This window comes from Anomaloglossus baeobatrachus, chromosome 6 (assembly GCF_048569485.1).
Source record: "Anomaloglossus baeobatrachus isolate aAnoBae1 chromosome 6, aAnoBae1.hap1, whole genome shotgun sequence".
Lineage (NCBI taxonomy): Eukaryota > Metazoa > Chordata > Amphibia > Anura > Aromobatidae > Anomaloglossus > Anomaloglossus baeobatrachus.
This window is the reverse complement of record NC_134358.1, coordinates 578,348,496-578,371,876: the sequence shown is the minus strand read 5'-3', so window position 1 is coordinate 578,371,876 and position 23,381 is coordinate 578,348,496. Positions and strand designations below refer to the sequence as shown.

Below are 23,381 nucleotides of genomic sequence, written 5' to 3'. Positions count from 1 at the left end.
CTGTGTTGGGGCTTCTGCCTGCGTTGGGGCTACTCCCTGTGTTGGGGCTTCTGCCTGCGTTGGGGCTACTCCTTGTGTTGGGGCTACTCCCTGTGTTGGGGCTACTGCCTGTGTTGGGGCTTCTGCCTGCGTTGGGGCTACTCCTTGTGTTGGGGCTACTCCCTGTGTTGGGGCTACTGCCTGTGTTGGGGCTTCTGCCTGTGTTGGGGCTACTCCCTGCGTTGGGGCTACTCCTTGTGTTGGGGCTACTCCCTGCGTTGGGGCCCACCGGGGGAGTCACTGACTTCCCGATGGCTTAGTCTTGTCTACAGTATTACACCAGACACATTCATGTTGTTGCAGAGTTGGGTCTCCTGTAGACATGGAGATTGGGGTCCAAGCTGCTGGAAGGAGGAATGACCCAGACCCCAAATATTGCACAGATTATATATACCCACCAATGCTGATGTATACAGAACGTCTATAGACCAGAGATGCATTACGTTATATCTATAAAAGACGGGACGATTCCTGTATACCTTTATAACGACCTCTTCTTGTTCCAGAACCAGCACCGGCCTTCATTAACCAGGACAAGGTCCAGAAGGAGGTGGTGGCCAAAGTGACGGAGAGCGCCACCCTGAGCTGCGAGGTCTCCGAGGGGAAGACCGAGGTGAAGTGGTACAAGAGCGGGAAGCTGATCACCTCCAGCAAGAAACTGAAGGTGGAAACTGAGGGCAAATATCGGCGTCTGGTGGTGGAGCAAGTGGAGAAGAAAGACGCCGGAGAGTACAGCTGCGAGGTGGCCGGACAGAAGATCAACTTCAAGATCAGCGTCAAAGGTGAGTGTCATATGGAAGAAACCACACACATTACAAAGATGGCCAATTATGTCCAGTGACCTCAGGAAATAGACCTAAGTAGTTGTCATGATTTAACAGCAGAATTATGAGTGCAGCTCTGGATGTACGTGGAGTATAAGATATGGTGTAAAATAAAAAAATTACTGAACATTTTATAGAACATTTTAAGTTTCTAAAAGTAAAGTATTTCTGTAGCAATCAGCAGCGGGTCAGGATTAGGGGCCAGGCGGCCCGTTACTGTGCCTGCTTGGAGGCGCCTGGGCTGGACTTCAGGGTCACGCCCAGAGCTGGATAATGGAGATGTAACACTTATTATACACAGCAGCCAATAGAATTCCTGACACCACCTGTAAATCCTGGTCTCATGTTCACTCATTAGTATCCATAGTTTTACTTTCCAACGCCTTTCATCTTCCTCTAGAACCGGAGGCGGCCTTTGTTAAACAAGACAAGGTCCAGAAGGAGGTGGTGGCCAAACTGACGGAGAGCGCCACCCTGAGCTGTGAGGTCTCCGAGGGGAAGGACGAGGTGAAGTGGTACAAGGACGGGAAACTGATCTCCTCCAGCAAGAAACTGAAGGTGGAGACTGAGGGCAAATATCGGCGTCTGGTGGTGGAACAAGTGGAGAAGAAGGACGCTGGAGAGTACAGCTGTGAGGTGGCCGGACAGAAGATCAACTTCAAGGTCAGCGTCAAAGGTGAGATTGCGATGATTAATTCCTCCTCAGGCAGCCTTACTCTACTGACTCCACACACTGTCGTCCATGTACTAAAGCTATGTGGATGTGGGTACTCTAGTGAAACTCTGAGCCATGTGTGAGTGTGTGGGAACCCTACTATAACGTCACGTCATGTGTGAGAAATCTAGTGAAGCTCTGAGCCATGTGTGAGAAATCTAGTGAAGCTTTGGGTTATGCGTAGGAACACTAATGATAGTCCAGGCCATGTGTGGGCACTGTAATTAAGCTGTGAGTTATGTGTGGGCACTCTAGTGAAACTTCAGGACATGTGTGGGCACTCTACTGAAGCTCTAAACCATGTGTGAAAAATCTAGTGAAGCTCTGAGCCATTTGTTGGAACTCTAGTGAAACTTCAGGCCATGTGTGGGCACTCTACTGAAGCTCTGAGCCATGTGTGGGAACCTTAGTGAAACTTCAGGCCATGTGTGAGCACTCTACTGAAGCTCTGAGCCATGTGTGGGAACCTTAGTGAAACTTCAGGCCATGTGTGAGCACTCTACTGAAGCTCTGAGCCATGTGTGGGAACCTTAGTGAAACTTCAGGCCATGTGTGAGCACTCTACTGAAGCTCTGAGCCATGTGTGGGAACCTTAGTGAAACTTCAGGCCATGTGTGAGCACTCTACTGAAGCTCTGAGCCATGTGTGGGAACCTTAGTTAAATTTCAGGCCATGTGTGAGCACTCTACTGAAGCTCTGAGTCATGTGTGGGAACCTTAGTTAAATTTCAGGCCATGTGTTGTCACTGTAATTAAGCTCTGAGCCATGTGTGGGAACCTTAGTGAAACTTCAGGCCATGTGTGAGCACTCTACTGAAGCTCTGAGCCATGTGTGGGAACCTTAGTGAAACTTCAGGCCATGTGTGAGCACTCTACTGAAGCTCTGAGTCATGTGTGGGAACCTTAGTTAAATTTCAGGCCATGTGTTGTCACTGTAATTAAGCTCTGAGCCATGTGTGGCAACCTTAGTGAAACTCCAGGCCATGTGTGGGCATTTTAATGAAGCTCTAAGCCATGCGTGAGAAATCTAGTGAAGCTCTGAGCCACTGTCACAATGACTTTGGGTAGCAGGGAACTGGAGCTCCTAAGATGTCCCTCAAGTTAGGGGACCCTATGCTATCCCTAATCTCAGGGATACTCCTGGTGGTGGAGAGGCCTGAGTCTCCTTCCTGGCCCTCTTCCTGGCCAGTCCTGATCTGATTTCCCCTCCTCCCTGAGAGGGACGGGACAGGAGTGTGATGAAACCCACAGATAAAGACAGAAAAGGGAAAACCAAAACTTTGTCACACAGCATGTCACACAGGATAAGACAATAAGAGGTTCAGGAAGAAAACAAGAGCAGGAAGGAAGTACAAAATAACGGGTAAGCTCTACAACCACACCTAGTAAAGAGCACCACTAAACACAAGTTTCAACAGAGAGAGTCTGGGACACCACACCTCACAGACCAACACAGAATAAACTATAGCTGGCAGGGGTAGAAGTATTCCACCAGCATAAATAGGAGGGGAGCAGATGTGATAGGTCTTCCCACAACATGTGATTAAAGGAGCAAGCAAACCAGCAGAGATTAACACTTGCTAGCCTGCCTATGAATCATCACACAGCAGGTCGACGCCTGAGTCTGCCTGTGTTGATCCCAGACACCAGAGAAAGCATCAGATGAAGTGTCAGAATCTGCAATCTGAACAGAGTCCAATGCTGCCATGACAGTCAGCGAAGATTGTGCAAAACTTGGTGTGACAGCCATGTGTGGTTGCTACTATTATCATTATTGTGTTATGTTTGTTTTTTTACAGAAGCAGAGCCGGCCTTCATTAACCAGGACAAAGTCAAGAAGGAAGTCCAAGCTGACCTAACAAAGAGCGCCACCTTGAGCTGCGAGGTCTCCGAGGGGAAGACCGAGGTGAAATGGTACAAGGACGGGAAACTGATCTCCTCCAGCAAGAAACTGAAGGTGGAGACTGAGGGCAAATATCGGCGTCTGGTGGTGGAGCAGGTGGAGAAGAAAGACGCTGGAGAGTACAGCTGTGAGGCGGCCGGACAGAAGATCAACTTCAAGATCAGCGTCAAAGGTGAGATTGTTATGGGCTATTCCTCCTCAGGCAGCCTTAGTCTACTGACTCCACACTCTCTCATCCATGTAATGAAGGTCTGTGGGTGTGCGCACTCTAGTGAAGCTTTGAGCCCTATGTGGGCCCTCTAGTGAAGCTCTGAGTCCAATGTGGGCCCTCTAGTGAAGCTCTGAGCCCTATGTGGCCACTCTAGTGAAGCTCTGAGCCCTATGTGGGCCCTCTAGTGAAGCTCTGAGCCCTATGTGGGCCCTCTAGTGAAGCTCTGAGCCCTATGTGGCCACCCTAGTGAAGCTTTGAGTCCTATGTGGGCACTCTAGTGAAGCTCTGAGCCCTATGTGGGCCCTCTAGTAAAGCTCTGAGCCCTATGTGGGCCCTCTAGTGAAGCTCTGAGCCCTATGTGGACACTCTAGTGAAGCTTTAGGCCTATGTGGGCACTCCAGTGAAGCTCTGAGCCCTATGTGGGCCCTCTAGTGAAGCTCTGAGCCCTAGGTAGGCCCTCTAGTAAAGCTCTGAGCCCTATGTGGATACTCTAGTGAAGCTCTGAGCCCTATGTAGGCACTTTTGTGAAGCTCTGAGCCCTATGTAGGTACTCTTGTGAAGCTCTGAGCCTTTTGTGGGCACTCTAGTGAAGCTCTGAACCCTATGTGGGCACTCTAGTGAAGCTCTAGGCTTATGTGGGCACTCTAATGAAGCTCTGAGCCCTATGTGGGCACTCTAGTGAAGCTCTGAACCCTATGTGGGCCCTCTAGTGAAGCTCTGAGCCCTATGTAGGCACTCTAGTGAAGCTCTGAGCCCTATGTGGGCCCTCTAGTGAAGCTCTAGGCCTATGTGGGCACTCTAATGAAGCTCTGAGCCCTATGTGGACACTAGTGAAGCTCTAGGCCCATGTGGGCACTCTAGTGAAGCTCTGAGCCCTATGTGGACACTCTAGTGAAGTTCTGAGCCCTATGTGGGCCCTCTAGTGAAGCTCTGAGCCCTATGTGGGCACCGTGTTTGCTACTGTTATCATTATTGTGTTATGTTTTTCTTTTTCAGAACCAGAACCAACCTTCATCAACCAGGACAAGATCAAGAAGGACGTTCAAGCTGACCTAACAAAGAGTGCCACCCTGACCTGTGAGGTCTCCGAGGGGAAGACCGAGGTGAAATGGTACAAGGACGGGAAGCTGATCACCTCCAGCAAGAAACTAAAGGTGGAGACGGAGGGCAAATATCGGCGTCTGGTGGTGGAGCAGGTGGAGAAGAAAGATGCCGGAGAGTACAGCTGTGAGACGGCCGGCCAGAAGATCAACTTCAAGATCAGCATCAAAGGTGAGATTGTTATGGGCTATTCCTCCTCAGGCAGCCTTAGTCTACTGACTCCACACTCTCTGATGCATGTAATGAAGGTCTGTGGGTGTGCACCCTCTAATGAAGCTCTGAGCCCTATGTGGGTCCTCTAGTGAAACTCTGAGCCCTATGTGGGCCCTCTAGTGAAGCTCTGAGCCCTATGTGGCCACTCTAGTGAAGCTCTGAGCCCTATGTGGGCCCTCTAGTGAAGCTCTAGGGCTATGTGGGTACTCTAGTGAAGCTCTGAGCCGTATGTGGGCCCTCTAGTGAAGCTCTGATCCCTATGTGGGCCCTCTAGTGAAGCTCTGAGCCCTATGTGGACACTCTAATGAAGCTCTGAGCCCTATGTGGGCCCACTAGTGAAGCTCTGAGCCCTATGTGGACACTCTAGTGAAGCTCTAGACCTATGTGGGCACTCTAGTGAAGCTCTGAGACCTATGTGGGCACTCTAGTGAAGCTCTAGGCCTATGTAGGCACTCTAGTGAAGCTCTGAGACCTATGTGGACACTCTAGTGAAGCTCTAGGCCTATGCGGGCACTCCAGTGAAGCTCTGAGCCCTATGTGGGCACTCTAGTGAGGCTCTGAGCCCTAGGTAGTCCCTCTAGTAAAGCTCTGAGCCCTATGTGGACATTCTAGTGAAGCTTTGAGCCCTATGTGGGCCCTCTAGTGAAGCTCTGAGCCCTATGTGGGCACTCTAGTGAAGCTCTGAGCCCTATGTGGACACTCTAGTGAAGCTCTAGGCTTATGAGGGCACTCTAATGAAGCTCTGAGCCCTATGTGGGCCCTCTAGTGAAGCTCTGAGCCCTATGTAGGCACTCTAGTGAGGCTCTGAGCCCTATGTAGGCACTCTAGTGAGGCTCTGAGCCCTATGTGGGCCCTCTAGTGAAGCTCTGAGCCCTATGTGGGCACTCTAGTGAGGCTCTGAGCCCTAGGTAGTCCCTCTAGTAAAGCTCTGAGCCCTATGTGGACACTCTAGTGAAGCTTTGAGCCCTATGTGGGCCCTCTAGTGAAGCTCTGAGCCCTATGTGGGCACTCTAGTGAAGCTCTGAGCCCTATGTGGACACTCTAGTGAAGCTCTAGGCTTATGAGGGCACTCTAATGAAGCTCTGAGCCCTATGTGGGTACTCTAGTGAAGCTCTGAGCCGTATGTGGGCCCTCTAGTGAAGCTTTGAGCCCTATGTGGGCCCTCTAGTGAAGCTCTGAGCCCTATGTGGGCACTCTAGTGAAGCTCTGAGCCCTATGTGGACACTCTAGTGAAGCTCTAGGCTTATGAGGGCACTCTAATGAAGCTCTGAGCCCTATGTGGGCCCTCTAGTGAAGCTCTGAGCCCTATGTAGGCACTCTAGTGAAGCTCTGAGCCCTATGTAGGCACTCTAGTGAAGCTCTGAGCCCTATGTGGACACTCTAGTGAAGCTCTAGGCCTATGTGGGCACTCTAGTGAAGCTCTGAGCCCTATGTGGGAACTCTAGTAAAGCACTATCCCTATGTGGGCACTCTAGTGAAGCTCTGAGCCCTATGTGGGCCCTCTAGTGAAGCTCTGAGCCCTATGTGGGCACCGTGTTTGCTACTCTTATCATTATTGTGTTATGTTTTTCTTTTTCAGAACCAGAACCAACCTTCATTAACCAGGACAAGATCAAGAAGGACGTTCAAGCTGACCTAACAAAGAGTGCTACCCTGAGCTGTGAGGTCTCCGAGGGGAAGACCGAGGTGAAATGGTACAAGGACGGGAAGCTGATCACCTCCAGCAAGAAACTAAAGGTGGAGACGGAGGGCAAATATCGGCGTCTGGTGGTGGAGCAGGTGGAGAAGAAAGATGCCGGAGAGTACAGCTGTGAGACGGCCGGCCAGAAGATCAACTTCAAGATCAGCGTCAAAGGTGAAATTCCGAAGGGTTACTCCTCCTTAGAGCCTTGTATTGGTACTTTACTGAAGCTATTGATCATATGTAGGTACTATGTTGAAACTCTGATTTATATATGTATACTTTAGTGAAGCACTGCATCATGTTTGACTATGCCAGTGAGGCTCTGGGCCAGGTGTGGGCACTCTATTGAAGCTTTGAGTTATGTGTGGTCATTTTAATGAAGCTCTGGGAAATATGTGGGAAGTCTATTGAAGCTCCAGGTATGGTGTGGGGACTCCAGTGAACCTCTGAGACATGTGTGGGAAATCTACAGGAGCTCTGGGCCATATGTGGGTGCTCTAGTGATACTTTGGGTCATGGGTGGGTGTTTTAGTGAAGCTCTGGACCATGGGTGGGTATTTTAGTGAAGCTTGGGGACATTGGTGGGTATTTTAGTGAAGTCCTGGGCCATATGTGGGTGTATTACTGAAGCTCGGGGCCATGGGTGGCTGTTTTAGTGAAGTCCTGAGCCATGGGTGGGTGTTTTAGTGAAGCTCGGGGCCATGGGTGGGTATTTTAGTGAAACCCGGGGCCATGGGTGGGCGTTTTACTGAAGCTCGGGGCCATGAGTGGGTACTCCAGTGAAGCTAATATTAACATCATAGTGTTGTATTCTCTTTTAGAACCAGAACCGTCCTTCATCAACCAGGACAAAGTGAAGAAGGAAGTCCAAGCCGTCATAACCAAGAGCGCCACCCTGAGCTGTGAGGTCTCGGAGGGGAAGACAGAGGTGAAATGGTACAAGGACGGGAAGCTGATCACCTCCAGTAAGAATCTGAAGCTGGAGACTGAGGGTAAATATCGGCGTCTGGTGGTGGAACAAGTGGAGAAGAAGGACGCCGGAGAGTACAGCTGCGAGGCGGCCGGACAGAAGATCAACTTCAAGGTCAGCGTCAAAGGTGAGATTATGCAGGGATATTCCTCCTTAGAGCCTTGTATGGCAACTTTAATGAAGCTATTGATCTTATGTAGGTACTATGTTGAAGCTCTGATTCGTGTGTTATACTTTAGTGAAGCACTGCATCATGTTTTAGTATAGCTCTCTGTCATGTGTGGGCACTCTAGTGAAGCTGTCGGTCATGTGTGGGCACTCTAGTGAAGCTCTGGTTCATGTGTGGGAACTCTACTGAAGCTCTGGTTCATGTGTGGTAACTCTAGTGAAGCTCTGGTTCATGTGTGGTAACTCTACTGAAGCTCTGGTTCATGTGTGGGAACTCTACTGAAGCTCTGGTTCATGTGTGGGAACTCTACTGAAGCTCTGGTTCATGTGTGGTAACTCTACTGAAGCTCTGGTTCATGTGTGGGAACTCTACTGAAGCTCTGGTTCATGTGTGGGAACTCTAGTGAAGCTGTCTGTCATGTGTGGGCACTCTAGTGAAGCTCTGGTTCATGTGTGGGCACTCTAGTGAAGCTCTGGTTCATGTGTGGTAACTCTACTGAAGCTCTGGTTCATGTGTGGGAACTCTACTGAAGCTCTGGTTCATGTGTGGGAACTCTACTGAAGCTCTGGTTCATGTGTGGTAACTCTACTGAAGCTCTGGTTCATGTGTGGGAACTCTACTGAAGCTCTGGTTCATGTGTGGGAACTCTACTGAAGCTCTGGTTCATGTGTGGGAACTCTACTGAAGCTCTGGTTCATGTGTGGGAACTCTAGTGAAGCTGTCTGTCATGTGTGGGCACTCTAGTGAAGCTGTCGGTCATGTGTGGGAACTCTACTGAAGCTGTCGGTCATATGTGGGAACTCTAGTGAAGCTCTGGTTCATGTATGGGCACTTTAGTGAAGCTCTGGGAAATATGTGGTAACTAGTGAACCTCCAAGTCAAGGTGTGGGAAGTCTAGTGAACCACTGGGACATAAGTGGGAACTCTATTGAAGCACTAGGTCATGGGTGCGTACTCCAATGAAGCTAATATTAACGTCATAGTGTTGCATTCTTGTTCAGAACCAGAACCGGCCTTCATCAACCAGGACAAAGTGAAGAAGGAAGTCCAAGCCGTCGTAACCAATAGTGCAACTCTGAGCTGTGAGGTCTCAGAAGGGAAGACAGAGGTGAAATGGTTCAAGGACGGGAAGCTGATCACCTCCAGCAAAAATCTGAAGGTGGAGACTGAGGGTAAATATCGGCGTCTGGTGGTGGAGCAGGTGGAGAAGAAAGACGCCGGAGAGTACAGCTGTGAGGCGGCCGGACAGAAGATCAACTTCAAGATCAGCGTCAAAGGTGAGATTACAAAGGGATATTTCTCCTTGAAGGGTTATCCTAATGAATTTATTGGCCATGTGTAGGAACTTTGGTGAAGTTTTGGACCTCAGTTGGTTGCTTTAATAAAACTACTATTCGCATCATTGTTATGCTCTTCCGTTTCAGAACCAGAGCCGGCCTTCATTAACCAGGACAAAGTGAAGAAAGAAATCCAAGCTGACCTAGCGAAGAGCGCCACCCTGAGCTGCGAGGTCTCCAAGGAGAAGACAGATGTGAAATGGTACAAGGACGGGAAACTTATCACCTCCAGTAAGAAACTGAAGGTGGAAACTGAGGGCAAATATCGGCGTCTGGTGGTGGAGCAGGTGGAGAAGAAAGACGCTGGAGAGTACAGCTGCGAGGCGGCCGGACAGAAGATAAACTTCAAGATCATTGCCAAAGGTGAGATTACAATGGGACACTCCTCCTTAGAGTCTTACACTTTTGTTAAGCTATTGATCATATGTAGGTACTCTGTTGAAGCTCTGATTCATGTTTGGATACTTTAGTGAAACTCTGGGCCATGCATGGACACTAGTGAAGCTCTAGGACATGCGTGGGCACTCGAGTGCAGCTCTGGGACATATGTGGGCACTCGAGTGAAACTCTGGGACATGTGTGGGAACGCTAGTGAAATTCTGGGACATGCATGGACACTCTAGTGAAATTCTGGGACATGTGTGGGAACTCTAGTGAAGCTCTGGGACATGCATGGACACTCTAGTGAAGCTCTAGGACATGCGTGGGCACTCTAGTGCAGCTCTGTGACATATGTGGGCACTCTAGTGAACCTCTGGGACATGTGTGGGCACTCTAGTGAAACTCTGGGACATGTGTGTCACGGTCATCTCCCTGCAGTTTTGAGACTAGTGACCGCCTTAGAACTGAAGCTTCTCTTTTCTATCTTGACTCCTCATTTAAATTTTCCTTTCCTTTGGCGTCTCATAAGTTAATGTCAGATTTTGTTGCCAGCAGCTCTGGCAGGGCAGGTCAGCTGTAGCTGCTTTGGGCCCACACCCATTTAGGTTTAAATACTGCAGCTTTCCCAGCAGTCCTTGCTGCTATTAGAATTCATTCTACTCTGGTCAGCCTGGTGGAAGGAGCTGCTGAGGTTTTGTCCTGTGCTCACCCATCTGCTACTTTAGAGTCTGTCTGCTGCTGTGGAGTTTGGTGTTTGTATCCTCCTGTTTATTCCCCCACCCGTCTTTCCTTTCCCTCCATGTTTTATTTGTGTAGTGGCGAGACTAGTGTACTCGTCGGCCTACTCGCTAGACAGGGTGCGTTTAGGGCCAGCTGAGGGTCCAAGGTATCCTGCTTGCCGACAGGTTGAAAGAACCTGTGTAGGGACACTAGGGAGCTCAGGAGTCAGCTTGAGGTGAGTTCAGGAGGTGCCCCCTCACCTCTGTCCTTAGCAGCAAGGACCTCCATTGTATTGTGACCCTGGTGCCCCCCCCTTTTTGTTTGTGGTGTTTTTGTAGTGCGTCAGACGCTCGTCGGTCTGAACGTGTGTCACGCCTTACATACATCTCCTACTCTGTGCGTGACATTAATATCAGCCCGTATATCTTCTTGTGTCTCTGTGGCTCAGGCTGCGGCGCTCGCACAGCTGATGCAGGCCATCTCTCAGGGATTTCAGACATGCGTTCTCAGTTGTGCAGCAGCTGCAACAAATTGCTGGGTTGCTGGTTTCAGCGCATGCCCAGGCGCAACCAGAACCCAATTTAGCCCTCCGTGTTTTCTGGTGGAATGTATAAGTTTACCACCTTCAGGGAGGCCTGTAAGCTATACTTCAGGCTCCTCCCTTGTTCTTCGAGAGTTGAGGCACAGCGAGTGGGGATTGTTGTCTCTCTGTTGCCGGGAGATCCCCAGTCCTCTGCCTTCTCTCTGCCGTCCGACTATCCATCATTACGGTCAGTGGACGTGTTATTGCGGCTTTGGCACTTGTATACGGCGACCCTGATGGCGTCACGCTCACAAGTCTAAACTCCGAAGTCTCCAGCAGGGGGTTCTTCCAGTGGAGGAGTATTTATCGGCATTCCGGAGGTGGGCCACTGACACCCAGTCAAATGACCCAGTGCTTAGGAGTCATTTCTGTCAGGGGTTGTCAGCTAGGCTTAGAGACTCTCTGGTGCAATATGCCGCCCCAAAGTCGCTGGATGGCCCTCACCATTAGTGGATCGATGCCTCAGGGAGACACCCTCCAGGATCCTGTACCCTGTCATTTTCCCCAGGGAGGAGCTCCCACTGGTGCAAACCGACAAACCCATGCAGTTGGGGGGAGCCTCCCCTCAGACTGAGTCACTTGCGGTTTGTCGTGGGTCTGGGTCCTGCTTCTACTGTGGGGATAAGGGACATTGCATCGGGGCCTGTCCAGTAAGACCTAAGCAGGGGCCGATTGGTAAAAAGCCGCGTCCTCCTGGTCAGGTGGAGAAAAGCGACCAGGCAGTGTATATTTCCTCCATCTACATGTCCCAGTTCACCATTACGGCGGAGGTGGTTGTTTGTGGAGAGACTGAGATGATCTCTGTGCTGGTGGACAGTGGAGCGGGGGCTTATCTAGTGGATTCTGGCTTTGATCTGTCTCGGGGGCTCGCTCGCAGGGCACTAACCAGATCCATCCCCATATAGGCTATTGATTCTGCCCCCCTCAGTCAGAGGGAGTTCACCCATACCGTGCCTAATATCGACCTGCGTGTAGGTCCCTTTCATGGTGAACGTCTCCTGCTATGTCTCCGAGGAGCTGCCCACTCCCATTGTATTGGGTCTGCCCTGGTTGATAAGACTTAACCCTGTCAGTCAGGGGAGGTGGTCAGTTGGGGCAGTTTTTGTGAGCACAAATGCCTGGGTGCAACCATTTCTGCGGTTCTTATTAAACACCGATCACCCTGTCTACCAGTAGTAACTACCAGGGTATCTAGGAAAAAAGATGGTGTGCTACCCCGGCCTCAGGGTAAGAGTAGGCCTCAGTGCGTCCCCAGTAGAGGTGATCGGGTGAGGGTAGTCATTCCCACTAAGTGTGTGGTACCGAAGCATAAGGTGTCAGATTCCTTGGTTGTCAGTTCGGTCCGGAGTTTTTCCTCTATTACCTGTGGTATGCGGGGAAATAAACATCCAGGTCCAGACCTAGGTAAGAATGACCATGTGTGGGTCTCCACTAAGGATACCAGGTGGAAGTGTGCGTCTGGGGCTCTAGGCCTGAGGTTTATCGGCCCTTTTAGACTTATTGTCATCCTCAACCCTACGGCCACTAGGCTGGAGCTACCCGACACTCTTAACACCCATGACATAGTCCATAGGTCTGTGCTCCGGAAGTGTGTTGTGCCTCCAACTGGTAACCGGAGGGGCCTGTTCACATGTGAGGTGAACGATATTATCAGTCTTCAGTGTCTGTAGGCCTCTCGTTAATGGTAAGGTACTGTCACAGTCGTCTCCCTGCTCTTTAGAGACTAGTGAGCCTTCATTCTCCATGAAGACTCCTCATTTAAATGAGGTTTCCTTTCCTTTGGCGTTTCATGAGTTAATGTCAGTTTTTGTTGCCAGCAGTTCTGAGCAGTCAGGTCAGCTGTAGCTGCTTTGAGCCCAATCCCTTGTTGGATAAATACTGGAGCTTTCCCAGCAGTCCTTGCTGCTGTTAGAATCATTTCTACTCTGGCCAGCCTGGTGGAAGGAGCTGCTGAGGTTTTGTCCTCTGCTCACCCATCTACTACTTTAAAGTCCGTCTGCTGCTGTGGAGTTTGGTGTTTGCATCCTTCTGTTTATTCCCCGGTCTGTCTTTCCTTTGCCTCCATGCTAGTCTAGTGTACTCATCGGCCTACTCAATAGACAGGGTGAGTTTAGGTCCAGCTGAGGGTCCAAGGTATCCTGGTCGCCGACAGGTGGAAAGAACCTGTATAGGGATGATAGAAAGCTTAGGAGTCAGCTTTTTGGTGAGTTCAGGAGGTGCCCCCTCACCCCTCTCCCTAGTAGTAGGGACCTCCGTTGTATCCTGACCCCGGTGATCCCCCCTTTTTGTCCATGGTGTTTTTGTACTGCGTCAGACACCCATCAGTCTGAACGCGTGTGTCATCCGTTACATACGCAAAGTGGAGAAGGAGAAGGGGTTAAACCCGCGCAATCCGCCAGATAAATTCAGAGGAGATGTTGATAATTCAGAACATTCTTTTATTCCATGGGTCTACGCGTTTCAAGGTCTGTGACCTCTTCTTCAGGACCAGTAAATCAACACTACATGTACATACAAATGAAGCCTTTTTATACCTGTGGTAACCACAAAGTACCGCCTCCCGGCACTTTGAAAAAAGTCAGAAGGAAAAGAAAAAAAAAAAAAAAAAAAGGAAAGAAAAAAAGATCTGCATGCATGATACAGCGTTTTTCACAGATATCATATACTTTGTAGAATGCTATTATACTGGTCATAAAAACAATTTAAATGAGAAATACACATTCATAAAATGGAAAATTATAAAATAAAAAGAAAAGGAAAGAAAAAAATGTCAAAAATCAGGACACAAACTCCAAGAAAGTTGCCCATAAGGTAACCTTTGATTTTTGTGGTGCACGCCACCAGTAGTTCTCAAAAAGCTGTGTATCCCTAAAGTTATGTTCACAAGGTTGTGATATATGCGTACAATTAAATAAAACATATGTTTAATAAATATATTAAAAACATTTCAATATAGAAAAAATGATAAAGGAAAGAGATGAAATAAAATGATAATAAAAATGCATAATTTGCTGTGAACTTTTTATATAGAATAAAAATTCTTTCACTCAGGAGTACAAAGTGATGTGTATATAAATATATGTGAATAAAAATATAATGTGTGCTATATTCTTTGCTTGTGTGTTAAAAAGGATGTGATATTTACTTTTTCTTTTTCAAAGAGGATCATAGTATCAACGAGCTGAAGGTTATTAGCGGGCATAAGCGTGGGAAAAAATGTGTGCGCATGCTCTTGACCCTACCATTAGGAATATTGTGGCACCCAGTAGGTTGAGAGTTCCTATTAATTCTAAAGAAGAGGAACGCTCTATTGGGGTCTCAAAATGCTACAGCAAAAATTGTCTATGCTGTACATCCATTGCACACAAAAGAAAGACTTTTGGTACAGCTGAGGAACCAGATAAATATACGATCAAGGGACATCTCACATGCCATTCTGATTTTGTGGTGTATCTCATTGATTGTGCATGCGGTAAAAAATATGTAGGAAGGACTAGACAGCCCCTACATAACAGATTAAATTCCCATAGACATAACATCATTCTATATAAAAAGTTCACAGCAAATTATGCATTTTTATTATCATTTTATTTCATCTCTTTCCTTTATCATTTTTTCTATATTGAAATGTTTTTAATATATTTATTAAACATATGTTTTATTTAATTGTACGCATATATCACAACCTTGTGAACATAACTTTAGGGATACACAGCTTTTTGAGAACTACTGGTGGCGTACACCACAAAAATCAAAGGTTACCTTATGGGCAACTTTCTTGGAGTTTGTGTCCTGATTTTTGACATTTTTTTCTTTCCTTTTCTTTTTATTTTATAATTTTCCATTTTATGAATGTGTATTTCTCATATAAATTGTTTTTATGACCAGTATAATAGCATTCTACAAAGTATATGATATCTGTGAAAAACGCTGTGTCATGCATGCAGATCTTTTTTTCTTTCCTTTTTTTTTTTTTCTTTTCCTTCTGACTTTTTTCAAAGTGCCGGGAGGCGGTACTTTGTGGTTACCACAGGTATAAAAAGGCTTCATTTGTATGTACATGTAGTGTTGATTTACTGGTCCTGAAGAAGAGGTCACAGACCTTGAAACGCGTAGACCCATGGAATAAAAGAATGTTCTGAATTATCAACATCTCCTCTGAATTTATCTGGCGGATTGCGCGGGTTTAACCCCTTCTCCTTCTCCACTTTGATCTGCAAACACGTGGGGCCGCTGCAGCCGCCATTATCTGATGCTATCTATGGTGGTTGTGACCTCTCACAACCTGAATCGGTGAGTGTATTGTGATATATGCTAAACCGTATGTGTAATCTGGTAAAACCCTATCAGCGCTTCTCTTTTCTAGTTTCCATATCCGTTACATACGGACATTTCCTACTCTGTGCATGACAACGTGTAGGCACGCTAGTGAAACTCTGGGATATGTATGGGGACTGTAGTAAAGCCCTGGGACATATGTGGGCACTCTAATGAAGCTCTAGGACATATTTGGGCACTCTAGTGAAATTCTGGGAAATGTGTGGGCATTCTAGTGAAATTCTAAGACGTGTGGGCACTCTAGTGAAATTCTGGGACATGTGTGGGCATTCTAGTGAAATTCTGAGACATGTGTGGGCACTCTAGTGAAATTCTGGGACATGTGTGGGCATTCTAGTGAAATTCTGAGACATGTGTTGGCACTCTAGTGAAATTCTGGGACATGTGTGGGCATTCTAGTGAAACTCTGGGACATGTGTGGGCACTCTAGTGAAGCTCTAGGACATGTGTGGGTACTCTAGTGAAGCTCTAGGAGATGTGTGGGCAGTCTAGTGAAACTCTGGGACATGTGTGGGCATTCTAGTGAAGCTCTAGGACATGTGTGGGTAATTTAGTGAAGCTCTAGGACATGTGTGGGCACTCTAGTGAATTCTGGGACATGTGTGGGCACTCTAGTGAAATTCTGAGACATGTGTGGGTACTCTAGTGAAGCTCTAGGACATGTGTGGGCACTCTAGTGAAATTCTGGGACATGTGTGGGCACTCTAGTGAAGCTCTGGGCCATATTTGGGTACTCTAGTGAAGCTCTGATTATGTATGAGTACTCTAGTGAAGCTCTGGGCCATATGTGGGTACTCTAGTGAAGCTCTGATTATGTATGAGTACTCTAGTGAAGCTCTGGGCCATATGTGGGTACTCTAGTGAAGCTTTGTTTTATGGGTGGATGTTCTAGTGAAGCTTCTATTAACGTCATAATGTCATCTTCTCTTTCAGAACCAGAACCAGCCTTCATCAACCAGGACAAAGTGAAAAAGGAAGTCCAAGCTGTCATAACCAAGAGCGCCACCCTGAGCTGTGAGGTCTCAGAAGAGAGGACAGATGTGAAATGGTACAAGGATGGGAAACTGATCACCTCCAGTAAGAAACTAAAGGTGGAGACTGAGGGCAAATATCGGCGTCTGGTGGTGGAGCAGGTGGAGAAGAAAGACGCCGGAGAGTACAGCTGCGAGGCGGCCGGACAGAAAATCAACTTCAAGATTGGCGTTAAAGGTGAAATTGCTAATGATTTTTCCTCCTCACAATCGTGGTTATTCTACTGAAGCACGCCAACCTTTGTGGGTGCTTTGGCGAAGCTCTGGAGCACGTGTTGGTCCTCTAGTGAAGTTCTGAGCCATGTATAATTACTTTACTAAAGCTTGTGTGATTGTTATTGTTTCATGCTCTCCTGTTTTAGAACCTGAACCGGTCTTCATCAACCTGGACAAAGCCAAGAAAGAAGTCCAATCCATCCTAACAGAGAGTGCTACCCTGAGCTGTGAGGTCTCTGGGGAGAAGACAGAGGTGAAATGGTACAAGGACGGGAAGCTGATCACCTCCAGCAAGAAACTGAAGGTGGAAATCGAGGGCAAATATCGGCGTCTGGTGGTAGAGCAAGTAGAGAAGAAAGATGCCGGAGAGTACAGCTGCGAGGCGGCTGGACAGAAGATCAACTTCAAGATCAGCGTCAAAGGTGAGATTACGAAGGGATATTCCTCCTTGAATGGGTATTCTAATGAATTTATGGGCCACTTTGAGGGAGCTTTAGTGAAGCACTGCATCATGTGCGCGTGCTCTAGTGAAGCTCATGACCATATGTGGGTGCACTAGTGAAGCTCATGACCATATGTGGGTGCTCTAGTGAATTTTTTGACAATATGTGGGTACTTTAGTGAAGCTCTTGACCGTAGGTGAGTACTCTAGTGACGCTCTTGACCATATGTGGGTACTCTAGTGAAGCTCTTGACCATATGTGAGTGCTCTAGTGAAGCTCTTGACCATATGTGAGTGCTCTAGTGAAGCTCTTGACCATATCTAGGTACTCTAGTGAAGCTCTTGACCATATGTGGGTGCTGTAGTGAAGCTCTTGAGCATATCTAGGTACTCTAGTGAAGCTCTTGACCATATGTGAGTGCTCTAGTGAAGCTCTTGACCATATGTGGGTACTCTAGTGAAGCTCTTGACCATATCTAGGTACTCTAGTGAAGCTCTTGACCATACGTGAGTGCTCTGGTGAAGCTCTTGACCATATGTAGGTACTCTACTGAAGCTCTTTACCATATCTAGGAACTCTAGTGAAGCTCTTGGCCATAGGTGAGTACCTTAGTGAACCTCTTGAGAATATGTGGGACGGTACTCTAGTGAAACGTTTGACCATATGTGGGCCATATGAACACCACTAAAGGCCATTTACAAAAGACGATAATCAGTGACAACATGTTGGAAATCACCAGAAAAACTATAAAAAAGCGGTTTTGTTGGGTGATTGGATCATTATTCTCACATGCTTAAAAATGATGGTTCTCAGCAGCACGTTGCCCATGTAAAAAAGTGATGTGCTGCTGAAAACGTGCTGTATATGGGAAGGTTGGATACTCGGGTATTCCTGCATGGTAGGTACATGGGGAGAGTTTGACCTCACACAATAGTTGCACAATGCTCCATTGTACAATGCTGGCAGGTGGCATCTATATCCAACAATCCATAGTGCTGCCATATCTGTCCTATGAAGTGAAAGCTCTAGAGCTGTTTTGTCTTTTAGCCCACCAATCCTCGCCCAATGAACAATGCGCCTTCAGTGGACAAGTACAGATCCACCACAGGTTCTCCAGGCACCACACATGATCGGAGCCATCTCCATTCCCATTGCCACCAAAACGATTGTCTTCTGGGGACCTGGGTCCCCAAGAAGAGACATACTTGGTCCCATACTGACACCTCTTTTCTGCAAACAGGACAAAGCAACCACACTACAGTCACAATGTCCTCCTGTACCGCCATATTCTTCACAGGTTCTCCCTTTTTTAACCCACTCTTTGGAAGCTTCTCCCTTTGACCCTCCACCCTGCCCAGTAACACGGGGCTCCTAGCTATCATGTGTCTCTGCCACACATGGACTCTTTTCCCGGTGTTGGCTCTTTACAGACGCTGTCTAGTTTCTGCATCTCTTCGTATTACAGAGAGGGAGATCAATAGTGATAAGATATATTCCTGACCCAACCTCCGAGTCGGACCTCAGAAATAACACTGTACATGAGCCCCACAGCCATGCCTCAGAATCTCAGGAGGACATTGTGGCTGGATGAGATCTATGATCTCAGGTCTAGAAAGAGATGTGGGATCTGTCTTGTGGAACGTTAACTCTGTGGTCCTCACAAGTGGCTCATTAGATATTACATCTTTATTTTATATTTTAGAACCAGAAGCCAAGTTCCTGAAGAAGTCTGAGCAGAAAGAAGCAATCATTGTACAAGAACACGAGGACATCGCCCTGCTGACCTCCGTCCACCCCAACAACGCTCAGATCAAATGGTCTAAAGATGGTGCCGAGATAAGTGCTTCCAAAAAGTACCAGATATCTGCAGACGGCGCGTCCAGGACACTCACTGTGAAAACTGCGGAAAGCAAAGACAGCGGCGTGTACACCTGCATCGCGGGAAGTGACAGGCAGGAGTTCCGTGTACAAGTCAAAGGTCAGACATTATCTTATAAAGTCCGGAAGACATCGCCCTTATCTTCTCTGAGTCCAGACACCCCCACCCTTACCTTCTCTGAGTCTGAACACCCCCGCCCTTATCTTTTCTGAGTCTGAACACCCCCGCCCTTATCTTGTCTGAGTCTTGACGCCCATGTCCTTATCTTCTGTGAGTCCACACACCCCCGCCCTTATCTTCTCTGAGTCTGAACACCCCCGCTCTTATCTTTTCTGAGTCTGAACACCCCCGCCCTTATCTTGTCTGAGTCTGGACGCCCATGTCCTTATCTTCTGTGAGTCCAGACACCCCCGCCCTTATCTTCTCTGAGTCTAGACACCCCCGCCCTTATCTTCTCTGAGTCAGGACGCCCCCGCCCTTATCTTCTCTGAGTGTGGACGCCCCCGCCCTTATCTTCTCTGAGTCAGGACGCCCCCGCCCTTATCTTCTCTGAGTGTGGACGCCCCCGCCCTTATCTTCTCTGAGTCCAGGCACCTCTTCCCTTATCTTCTGAGTCTGGGTGCCTCCTCCCTTATCTTTTGAGTTTTGGAGCCTCCTCCCTTATCTTCTCTGAGTCTGGATGCCCCTGCCCTTATCTTCTCTGAGTCTGGAGGTCCTCACCCTTATCTTCTCTGAGTCTGGAGGTCCTCACCCTTATCTTCTCTGAGTCTGGACACTTCCTTCCTTATCTTCTCTGAGTCTGGACACTTCCTTCCTTATCTTCTCTGTGACTGGACCCCTCTTCCCTTATCTTCTCTAAGTCTGGGCACCTCCTCCCTTATCTTCTGAATCCAGGCATTCCCACCCTTATCTTCTCTGAATCTGGAGGTCCCCTCCATTATATTCTCTGAGTCTGGACGCCCCCGCCCTTATCTGCTATGAGTCTGGATGTCCCCGCCATTATATTCTCTGAGTCTGGATGCACCCGCCCTTATCTGCTATGAGTCTGGATGCCCATGTTCTTATCTGCTATGAGTCTGGATGCCTCCTCTCATATCTTCTCTGTGTCCAGGCGCCTCCTTCCTTATCTTTTCTGTGACTGGACGCCTCTTCCCTTATCTTCTGAGTCCCAGCACTTCCTCCCTTATCTTCTGAGTCTGGGCACTCCTGCCCTTATCTTCTGAGTCTAGACACCTCCACCCTTATCTTCTGAGTCCCATGGCGATCCTGCCCTTATCTTCTCAGAATCTGGATGCCCCCGCTCTTATCTTCTGAGCCTGGGCCCTCCTTCCTTATTTTCTGAGTCCAGGTGCTTCCTTCCTTATCTTCTGAGTCTAGACACCTCCACCCTTATCTTCGGAGTCCAGGCCCTCCTGCCCTTATCTTCCCTGAATCTGGATGCCCCTGCCCTTATCTGCTATCAGTCTGGATGCCTCCTCCCTTATCTTCTCTGAATCTGGTTCCCAGCCCTTATCTGCTATGAGTCTGGATGCCTCCTTCCTTATCTTCTCTGAATCTGGTTCCCTCAGCCCTTATCTGCTATGAGTCTGGATGCCCATGTCCTTATCTGCTATGTGTCTGGATTCCCAGGTCCTTATCTGCTATGTGTCTGGATTCCCAGGTCCTCATCTACTATGAGTCTGGATGCCCATGTCCTTATCTGCTATGAGCCTGGATGCCCAAGTTCTTATCTGCTATGAGTCTGGATGCCTCCTCTCTTATCTTCTCTGAGTCAGGATGCTTCCTTCCTTATCTTCTGAGTCCTGGAGCCTCCTCCCTTATCTTCTGAGTCCTGGCTCCTCCTCCCTTATCTTCTGAGTCCAGGCGCCTGCTCCCTTATCTTCTGAGTCCTGGCGCCTCCTCCCTTATCTTCTGAGTCCAGGTACCTCCTCCCTTATCTTCTCTGAATCTGGATGCCCCACCATTATTTTCTCTGAATCTGGATGCCCCTGCCATTATCTTCTCTGAATCTGGATGCCCCCGCCATTATCTTCTCTGAATCTGGATGCCCCCGCCATTATCTTCTCTGAGTTTGGACCCCCCCTCCCGCCCTTATCTTTTATGAGTCTAGACACCTCCTCCGTTATCTGCTATGAGTCTGGACACTTCATCCCTTATCATCTGTGAATCTGGAGGCCTCCACCTCTACCTTCTGACCTTGGACAGCTCTGCTTTTATTTTCCAGGAGACCAGATGCCTCCATCTTTAGCTTCTCTGAATCTCTCTCGGATTTTTCTTCCTCACAGAAATCCCAGTGAAGTTTGTGAAAAAGCTAGAGGCCATCACTGGAGAGACTGGCTCGTCTGTCACTCTGACCTGTGAGCTGAGCCAGACCAAGGGCGATGTGACCTGGAGAAGGAATGGAGAGGAGATAAAAGCGAGCAAGCGAATCCAGATCCAGGGTGAAGGAAGCAAACGAAGCCTGACCATCTCCCAGCTGAAGGCGGAGGATGGAGGGGAGTATTCCTGCGAGTCCCGGGATGAGAAGACCATTGCACAGCTCACAACCAAAGGTAATGGTACTTTTATTACGTATTACCACTGTCTGTTACTTGGATGTGGTGTAGTCTGTCCTGTTCTTCATCGTCTCATGATCTGCCACCATTTCTGAGGGTCATCTGGCCTGGATCATTTGTGTCCATAGTCTTTATTCAGCAGATCCCCCATAATACACAATGTGTGAAGTGTGATGTCCTCTCCCATGTGGAGATCCCCCTCCTCCTGTTATAAGTCTCAGTATATGGCTCTCCTGCAAATCTATCAGCCATTAATCTGCTGATCCTCTGCCCGTAGCGCCTCGTGTGGTTAAATTCACCGCAAAGCTGAGTAACGTGGTGATGGAGGAGGGAGCAGAGGCCACGTTTAAATGCACTATATCCCCGGATGATGCTGCGGTGACCTGGTACAGGAACGGCGCCAAAATAGAAAAGAGCAATAAACACAAGATCAGTAAGAAAGGAGCCGTCCACAGTCTGAGCATCGGCCAACTGACCGCGCAGGATGCCGCCGAAATCACTGCCGACGCCGAAGGGGTGACAACCACGGCCAGCCTGAAGGTTCGAGGTGAGAGAAACGGTACACAGGCCGGAAAGATTGTATATGGGCCGGATAAACTATAGAAGGACTAGGTAGGCTGAACACGGGCCAGATAAACTATAGAAGGACTAGATAGGCTGTACAAAGACCAGATAGGCTGTACAAAGACCAGATAGGCTGTACACGGGCCAGATAGGCTGTACAAAGGCCAGATAGGCTGTACATGGGCCAGATAGGCTGTACACGGGCCAGATAGGCTGTACACAGGCCAGATAGGCTGTACACGAGCCAGATAGGCTGTACACGGGCCAGATAGGCTGTACACGGGCCAGATAGGCTGTACACGGGCCAGATAGGCTGTACACAGGCCAGATAGGCTGTACATGGGCCAGATAGGCTGTACACGGGCCAGATAGGCTGTACACAGGCCAGATAGGCTGTACACGGGCCAGAAAGATTGTATATGGGCTGGATAAACTATAGAAGGACTAGGTAGGCTGTACACGGGCCAGATAGACTATAGAAGGACTAGATAGACTGTACAGGGGCCAGATAAACTATAGAAGGACTAGATAGGCTGTACAGGGGCCAGATAAACTATAGAAGGACTAGATAGGCTGTACAAAGACCAGATAGGCTGTACACGGGCCAGATAGGCTGTACAAAGACCAGATAGGCTGTACACGGGCCAGATAGGCTGTACAAAGACCAGATAGGCTGTATACGGGCCAGATAGGCTGTACACGGGCCAGATAGGCTGTACACGGGCCAGATAGGCTGTACACGGGCCAGATAGGCTGTACACGGGCCAGATTGGCTGTACACGGGCCAGATTGGCTGTACACGGGCCAGATTGGCTGTACATGGGCCAGATAGGCTGTACAAAGACCAGATAGGCTGTACACGGGCCAGATAGGCTGTACAAAGACCAGATAGGCTGTACACGGGCCAGATAGGCTGTACACGGGCCAGATAGGGCCAGAAAGATTGTATATGGGTCGGATAAACTATAGAAGGACTAGGTAGGCTGTACACGGGCCAGATAGACTATAGAAGGACTAGATAGACTGTACACGGGCCAGATAAACTATAGAAGGACTAGATAGGCTGTACATGGGCCAGATAGGCTGTACAAAGACCAGATAGGCTGTACACGGGCCAGATATTCTGTACACGGGCCAGATAGGCTGTACACTGGCCAGATAGGCTGTACAAAGACCAGATAGGCTGTACACGGGCCAGATAGGCTGTACACGGGCCAGATAGGCTGTACACGGGCCAGATAGGCTGTACACGGGCCAGATAGGCTGTACACGGGCCAGATAGGCTGTACACGGGCCAGATAGGCTGTACACGAGCCAGATAGGCTGTACACGGGCCAGATAAACTATAGAAGGACTAGATAGACTGTATGCGGGCCAGATAAACTATAGAAGGACTAGATAGACTGTATGCGGGCCAGATAAACTATAGAAGGACTAGATAGACTGTATGCGGGCCAGATAAACTATAGAAGGACTAGATAGGCTGTACGCGGGCCAGATAAACTA

General features: G+C 48.5%; 1 protein-coding gene across 19 annotated transcripts in view; it reads left to right on the top strand.

Annotated features, from left to right (window-relative positions):
• Window positions 1-23,381, top strand: part of OBSCN (obscurin, cytoskeletal calmodulin and titin-interacting RhoGEF) — an 882,373-nt gene that overhangs the window by 177,153 nt on the left and 681,839 nt on the right. For all 19 annotated transcript variants that reach the window (XM_075315914.1, XM_075315911.1, XM_075315913.1 and 16 more), the window contains exons 8-20: window positions 546-821; window positions 1,264-1,539; window positions 3,377-3,652; window positions 4,688-4,963; window positions 6,585-6,860; window positions 7,511-7,786; window positions 8,830-9,105; window positions 9,253-9,528; window positions 16,121-16,396; window positions 16,581-16,856; window positions 18,580-18,855; window positions 21,042-21,308; window positions 21,589-21,858. In XM_075315914.1, coding sequence (XP_075172029.1) covers window positions 546-821; window positions 1,264-1,539; window positions 3,377-3,652; window positions 4,688-4,963; window positions 6,585-6,860; window positions 7,511-7,786; window positions 8,830-9,105; window positions 9,253-9,528; window positions 16,121-16,396; window positions 16,581-16,856; window positions 18,580-18,855; window positions 21,042-21,308; window positions 21,589-21,858 — 3,573 coding nt within the window. The remainder of the gene's footprint in view (window positions 1-545; window positions 822-1,263; window positions 1,540-3,376; window positions 3,653-4,687; window positions 4,964-6,584; window positions 6,861-7,510; window positions 7,787-8,829; window positions 9,106-9,252; window positions 9,529-16,120; window positions 16,397-16,580; window positions 16,857-18,579; window positions 18,856-21,041; window positions 21,309-21,588; window positions 21,859-23,381) is intronic.